At 44.5% G+C, this 7,742-nt stretch overlaps 1 protein-coding gene across 1 annotated transcript; it reads right to left on the bottom strand.

Annotated features, from left to right (window-relative positions):
• Nucleotides 1–2,248: 2,248 nt before the first annotated feature.
• Nucleotides 2,249–7,470, bottom strand: LOC118301427 (sodium/myo-inositol cotransporter-like). The gene is made up of 5 exons (XM_035626926.2): nucleotides 7,380–7,470; nucleotides 4,730–5,780; nucleotides 4,438–4,633; nucleotides 4,065–4,192; nucleotides 2,249–3,976 (listed from the first exon to the last, which is right to left on the bottom strand). Exons 2-5 carry the CDS (start codon nucleotides 5,367–5,369, stop codon nucleotides 2,733–2,735), a joined length of 2,208 nt encoding a protein of 735 aa, XP_035482819.2. The 5' UTR covers nucleotides 5,370–5,780; nucleotides 7,380–7,470; the 3' UTR covers nucleotides 2,249–2,732.
• Between the last annotated feature and the right edge of the window lie 272 nt (nucleotides 7,471–7,742).

Here is a 7,742-nt window from a genome sequence, read left to right as displayed (position 1 = left end):
TGCTTTGCCATCACCGCTGCTTTGTTTGTTTAGCAGGTATGGTTTTGGTTGGCTGGTAGGAGTCTCATTGTTATAGTTACATGTCATTTTATTTTGAAAGTTTTTTTTCCCTCCCATAAAGTTCAATGGAAGTCTGTAGCTGCCTGGAGTCACTGCCTGCATGTGAAATTCATTTTACAGGCACATGGTGGGGGTAATTCAGTGCACCGCATGTGTCATACTGGGTATCTCTTTACTCTCATGCCCCCTACTCTTAAGGCCTTTTGAGCACGCCACAGCCATCTCTTGCTCTGCACAGTGTAGTTTATGAATGAGAAATCCCTGTTCAGGTCAGGGTGTTAGTGGGACTTTGTGGATATTTTCATAGATTTCCCAAGGAATAAAAATAATGTTTGATGAAAACAATCAGTCTTATTTAGGGGACTGATATCTGAGTGTGTTGTTGTTGTTGCAGATCCAAACAAAAATAATAAAATATGGCTTCATAAGGGGACGGTTATGAGTAATGGATGCCATTGTAGTTGATTAATGCACCGACCTACTTCACAGCAACAGAACTAGTTTAGAGAATATGCGACGCATGTACTTAGTCTAATCACACAGTGTCTGTTGGAAATGTTTTGGGATTGAACACTAATGGAACACAACAAAGTTTCTGTATTACAGTCAGGACACCTGCGCAAACCAAGAGGGATATTTCTGACTATAACTGCAAAGCAACAACAAGATCAGATGTTACCAGTAGGTATATATTTTTGCGGTAATTGCGGCAATATGGCCTCCGCTTTAATAGACGTGTGGAACTTGATTCAGCTTTAACAAAACCTTGTTGATAATGCTGTTGACAAAGAGCTAAGATGCATGATGGGAAATTAATTTTTGTTGAAGACAGCTTCACTATGCACCAAAGGATGATGACGCCAGAGGGAGAAAGAAAGAAAGAAAAAGGGTAAACTCTTACCATTCTTGTCATGTTTGCAGTGACATTGTGTGGGATAGGTCTACCCCCAGTAACTTTCCACATGCAGTCTGTAACTTTCCACCACAGCAGAGGCTGCTGTTAACAACCTTTTAACCGACTGAGTGGCGGGATGTTTGCTTGCTGTGGGGCGTTTATTAGCATTTGTGAAAATCTGTTTCGCATACCACGACCTGCTGGTTCATGATACGAGCTTGTGTGTCTTCTGTTTTACTTGAACAGCTTCCTCCCTATTATAGCCTATACATCACATATAGGTTTTATAAACTAGTGCTTTGCTTATGCCACTTCCGTAAGTAAGTATAAGTATATTGATATTTAAGGACACTCTGTTGGAGATATATGGAAAATGATGTCCACTTCCTTCCCCAATCATTAAAAACCCCCGGATGCATTGAGTTTAAGAAGACACAGGTGCTTGCACGGCGGGGAGGGAATAATAAAGTAAAGCAAAGTTGACCTTGTATACAGTTGAAGATTTGTGTATGAGTGCCAATCATCTGCAGCTAATTGGCACTGAACAAAAAGAACAGCAGAAGTTATTACTTCTGCAGGTAATTGGTCACAACACAAATTATTGAATACAATGAAAGTGCAGATATGGTGTTAGATTTGATGGCCAAATCTTTATAATTCATTCTGTGGAGAACATGAATGTGTGTTAACATTTTCATTGCAGTCCAGGCCTTGTCTTAGTCTGGACCAAAGAGCAAATGAAAAAAATAAAAAGTGTGTGTCGGTTGTGTTTTTACAGTGTACAGCTGGTGGCAGGATGTGTCCGACCTGAAGCTGCTGGATGTCCCTCTGACAAAATACTAGCTGTCGTCGTAATCAAAAACAAAACCTCACGAGGCGGGTCTTATTTTTTTAATTCTCTGTCCTGCACACAAGCGCTGAGAAGGCTCACAAAGCATCGCATGTGGTGTCTGAACACTCGGCAGTGTTTAACATACAACAGCCCTCATAAACATCCTGGCGGATGGCTTTAAGTGGGGCAGAACGACCAGTTTGGCTAGATGTTTGCTTTCCACGAGGTGACGGCCAGCGAGTGCCAAAAGGTGTCAAGTTCATCAGTGACTATTGTAGTGATATGGACGTTAGGGGAGAGAGTGATTACATCACACCATAATTAGTTAAATGGAGCATATTTCTGAAAATGAATCCCACTATGAACCTGTACAAACATTTTGCAGCCAATGAAACCAACAAACACAGGTGGCAGCAGTGACTGAGATACTAGGAGAGACATTTAATGAAAGGAGACTGACAGAGGTAGTTCCATTTTTTATGTGCAAAACAGATCTCTCTACAGTCAAATGCTGGAAGACATCATTGAACAGGAACCTCAGATTATTCCTGAGAAAAGCCACAGGAGCCACATTCAGAAACTCCGGCCAAATTTCTCTTGCATAGAATAGATTCTCATTTACGTTCTGAACCACCAGTAAGGTGATTCAAAACGTATATTTGATAGTTTCACTTATCTTTAGGGCTTTGAATGGATCAAAAACACACCAACACTGGCACAGTTTTAATGGTGTTCTTGATTGGTGCATTCAAAGTTTCTCCTCTCCACATTTGTTCGTAACATTTTTTTCACAACTGAACATGATCACTAAAGACCATGACCAGATTTCGTTGAATCATCATTTTCCCAAGGCATCAGAAAATGTGTGACTTTCTCAACACACCCCTGTCGGTGAGAACACTCAGTGTACTGCACACGAGACCCACTATTCGGAATTAAAGAGGCCTATAAGGAGAAATAGATAAATAAAAAAATCCCCACCGAGCAAACAGCAACCAAACCGATGTTCAGGATGATTCTGGTTCGTGGAGATTCGTAGAGAAGCTCATCCACGATCTTCTCCTGCTCCTGAGCTGTAATGATCCGATCCTCGGACGCGTTCTCCTTGAAGCCACAGACACACTCAAAAACCTTCACACACCTGTTGCCCTCAACCCTTCCTCCTTCAAAGCAGCCGCCCTCTTCCTCCTCCTCGCCTGCCCTCGCGCCTCTTCCTTCTCCCTCTTCTACCATTTTGGGGTCAGCGATCAGCGAGTAGCAATCATTCTGTATTGCACGTTGGGTTTCTATGTCAGCGGCTGTGATAGCATGACCATTGCTTGGTTCAGAATCTTCAGGACGGGCCTCGATGCCATTGAGCTTGTTTGGGCGATCGTGGCACTTTTCCTTACAGAGCACACTGTCTCCGTTTGAGCTTCCACGGTTGAGAGGCTTCAAAGTATTTTCTACAGCTTTTTCTTCGACCCGTCGTTTTAGCCTCTTTCTCTTGTTCAACCCCCACAGAGTAGTTGTTCTGATTTGTTCATTTCCGGGGGGAGGAGTGCAGAGGCTCACAACGATCGTCACCAAAGCTGTGACCCAAAACAAGATGACCGCCACATACATGAAATGGACATCTTTGATGAAAGACGGCCGCTCATCGGGCTGGTCACAGTGCGGCTCACGGTAAACAAATGCTAGCACCAGACGCAGTGCTCCGAGTGTGAACCCGACCATCCCACCCCAAAAGGCGCCCGTCTCATTGCAGCGATGCCACAGGACTCCGAGCAGGAAGAGCGCGGCCACAGGTGGAGTCAGATAATCTGACACTTCTTGGATGTAGTAGAACATCTGGCCTCCCTGCATCTCAATGATGACTGGTACCCAGGCGATGCTGATGATCACCATAACGACCACAAACAGCCTGCCGACGAGCACCAGCTCTCTGGACGTCACCCTCTTCCGTAGCATCTTGTAAATGTCCAGCGTGAATATGGTGCTCGCTGAGTTGAAGATGGAGTCCAAGTCGCTCATCAGCGCTGCGATCATGACGGCCATCATCAGGCCACGGAGGCCGACGGGCATCACCGACATGACGAGACGCGGGTAAGCCACGTTGCTGCAGCCGGCCGCAGAGCCGCACACTTCCATGCAGTGCTCTGGACTGATACACGCCAGCTCATCAGCGAAGAAGATCCGAGAAATCATCCCTGGAATAATGGAGATTAATGAATCGGGCATTTAGTGAGTCTACAGATTTTAGGTGTCAGTGACCCAAAAAGTAATAATTGTTTCTACCTGGGATGACTATGATAAACATAGGCAGGATTTTCAGGAAGCCGGCCATGATTGTAGAACCTTTGGCGTGGGCAATGTTCTTTGCCGCAAGAACCCGCTGTACAATCACTTGATCTGTACACCAGTACCTAGAACACAGGAAAAATTTGAGCTGCCAAACTGGTCCGCCTCAGAGTTCCGCCTGCATTCTAACAAAGCCGATGGTGCAATCCCCATTAACTGTGCTCACCAAAGGCTCCTGGGGCAGGGATCAGACATACTGCTCGACTTGGGCCATTTTAAAACAATACTCGCTCCAGGGGGGAAATGATTTGCTCATTTTTAAATGCTACTTGCTGTAACATGCAAGACACGATTAGACTTGGACAATTACCAAATAGAGGCAGGGGTCTGGCCCAGCAAAAAGCCAGGCCAGGGCAGGTCTGGATCCCTTGGGCCTCGGAGGATCTTCAACGCATCTGGCTTGGGATTGAGGTGGTGGTGGCAGGATTCCGAATATGTCAGGTTGGGTGAAGACAGCAAGATGGCGGTGATGTTTGGCGACGCCTGCATGTACTTGATCCTTAACCCTTAAAATGATACAGCAGGACAGCAGAGTTTTACTATTGGGAAAGTACATAGATCAAATGTTATTGAATAACATGGTATAAATGATCGAACTGGACCTTCAAGTCCTCCCACTTTGGAGAGGCTGATGCCTGTCAGACAGAGGGCTCCGCCGATCATGAGGAATGCCTGGACTGTGTCCGTGTAGATGACGGCAACCAGACCCCCAGTGACCGTCAGCAGGGCAGTCATGGCTATGAGCAGGATGATTGACAGATAGAGGTTCCACCCTAATGACTCCTGGATGAACAAGGCTCCGGCGTAGAGGTCCACGGACAACTTGGTGAAGATGTAGAGGACAAGCGACAACGCCGCAAAGTACACCTTCAGTCTCCGCCCTCCGTACCGTTTGGACAGGTACTCTGGCATGGTGTAAACTCCTGACTGAATGTAAACAGGTATGAACATCCAGCCCAACAACTGGAGCAATAACAGGGCATTTAATTCCCACGCGGCCACGCTGAAACCACTGACGGCGCCGGATCCAGCAAGTCCAATAAAATGCTCACTTCCTATGTTGCTGACGAATAGAGACGCCCCTACGGCCGCCCAATTCATGGAGCGGCCGGCGAGGAAGTAGCCGCTCACTGTGTTCCGATTGGCTTTCCACATCGCCAGGCAACCAATCACCAGCACCAGGATGAAGTAGATCGCAACCACGGCAATGTCTGCCACTTCCATGGTGGCAGCGGTGGACATGTTTGACGGCTTTTGTGATTTGTAATTAATATGTAGTTTTCACATCACATCAAAACCAAGGGAGGATACTCTCTCCACTAATTGCAGTTTGGAATTTCAATCTTTGAAATTTGACCTGTTGGTGCCAAACGGGATCATTGCTACTTAACTTTGTAGGTGAAGATGGGCAACAAATTAATCACATACATTTATCTGCACATGATGAAATATACACACAATGTAATGCAATCATTAAGGGGAAGTGTGAGATGAATGTTCCTTGTGTGAAAATATTTGAAGTGGTCCCTCCAAGTATTCGAACCTCAGCCTTGGAAACCGATGCAGGTTGTGGCTCGGAAGTTTACAACATTGCGGCGCGTTGTTTCTGAGGTTTGACTGTGGGTGCCACAAGAGAAAGAGGTCATCTTTTTCCTGCAACAAAACAGAAATATACAAATAAATTCTAATGTGGAAGCTCCTGAATACAACAGAATGTCAGCACCTGCTGCAGGGCAGCCGAGATATTAGAACCAATATTATAACAGAGGGGGGGAAAAGCTGCTCAACATGCAGCAACGTCACACAAGGTTCTTGTTTATTCTGCCCTGACAGCACCTGAATCGTTCCTTTGTGTTGACTTCGTGGACCATGTGTGTGGACCTGCATAAACTTGAACTTATTGGTTTAACGATAGTTGGCATTCAAAAACTGTCATCCATCTTCACTCTGAGAATCCATCGGTACAGTACTTGTCGTCTACAGGACGCTCTTAGTTCGAAAGAAACATTGTTGTCAGAGCCGTTCCTCTCAAATGGAGACAAGCCAAGACAAGTCAAACTGCTGCCTGTAAACACACTTACGTAATGATGCAGTCCCGTCCTTACGCATGATTTTCATAGATATTCACTGTAGTTGTCTTTAAAAATTTAAAGTTGATTATTGGAATTCACATTTTTATGCAGAAATGACACATTCACATATATGCATTTCAGTTAATAATATTATAATTTAGTAGTGTCTCTCATTCGATCTCGACTGCTCCCTGCTGCTTCCCAGACCAAGAAAGGAATTGTCAAACGCATAATCCACACATCCAGTTAAATCTAAATCTAAATGGGGGAAATGATTGACTAATGAGAGCCTATTATATCAATACCCTGCAAGCTGTGTAAACACAAAAACATATTTATTTGCTTTTCTGTCTTTGCAGTACACCTGCACAGCAGATTCCCCTCACGAAGCCCATTGTTCCCTCGTGTCTGCAGCCGCTTCAGATGGTGCAGGGGGTCGGGAATGAAAGACAGCTGTTTGTGCTCAGACTTAACCCCCCATCCTACAGTGGCCCTGGACACACTACAGTGCAACTGGCAAATAACCGAAACATAGGCAAATAATAAAAAAAAACAAAAAACATCTCCGGTAATTTGACAACACACTTGCTGCAAATAAATACGCACAACAATGTGCTACAGTCAGCACAGACGCAGAAAAGAGATGAACCTGGCTGGGACTTATTGGGATCTATTCTTGTTTATTCAAGTATAACTTCCGCAGATTGATGTATTTCTGTAAAATTAGATTTTTGTGGTACTACAAAATAGACTATAATGAGAAGACATGTCTATTATATTGATATATATTAGAACCAAGGTATACAATTAATTGTTTATACACTTTGTGATGTGATAACTGATATTTGAGTCATGACATAGTAGTAGCCTAGAATATTTCCTGTAAAATTTCCAGCAAAGTCCTGTGAAATTCCTATGACATTGCAATACGTTTATACTTTTACACTTACATTTACTATCTTTCAATCCAATTATCATGTGTATGAGTGCGATGTGGGCACTTGGCAGTGGATTTATAGTGTTCAAACAACAACAGAATCCAAAAAGATTTGGTATTAATTACACAAAGCATATCGCAGAAACAGCTGGTCTCCGCGCATGAAAAAAAAAAAAATAGAGTTGGCCCGATCGAGCGCCTTCCGCGGAGTTCTGAGACGAGGCACTGTCAGGTGGGACTCACCTGCGGAGCTGTTCCTCTGGGGCCGACTCCCAGCTCGACCGCGGAGGGGAGAGTTCACCACCAGACAGATGGTGTTAGAGGCTCCTCGGCGTAATAAGAGGAACCGTAGCCCCGCCCACAGCTGCCTCATCATCACCTGGGTGGAGGAGAAGGAGAAGGAGGATGATGATGATGATGATGATGATGATGTGCAGGGGTTGTCCACTCACTTAGGGATGTCTCATATCAGTGACACATTGCGAACAACATGAATAATAATACATATATATTACATGGACTTTAAGGAATATAGATCAAGTCTTTTCATGAAATGATGATAAATGCGAATACCACTGAACGTTGGCCAACAACATAAGCTGATGT

This window comes from Scophthalmus maximus, chromosome 2 (assembly GCF_022379125.1).
Source record: "Scophthalmus maximus strain ysfricsl-2021 chromosome 2, ASM2237912v1, whole genome shotgun sequence".
Lineage (NCBI taxonomy): Eukaryota > Metazoa > Chordata > Actinopteri > Pleuronectiformes > Scophthalmidae > Scophthalmus > Scophthalmus maximus.
The sequence above is the reverse complement of the archived record's forward strand: the minus strand, read 5'-3'. Positions and strand labels throughout refer to the sequence as shown.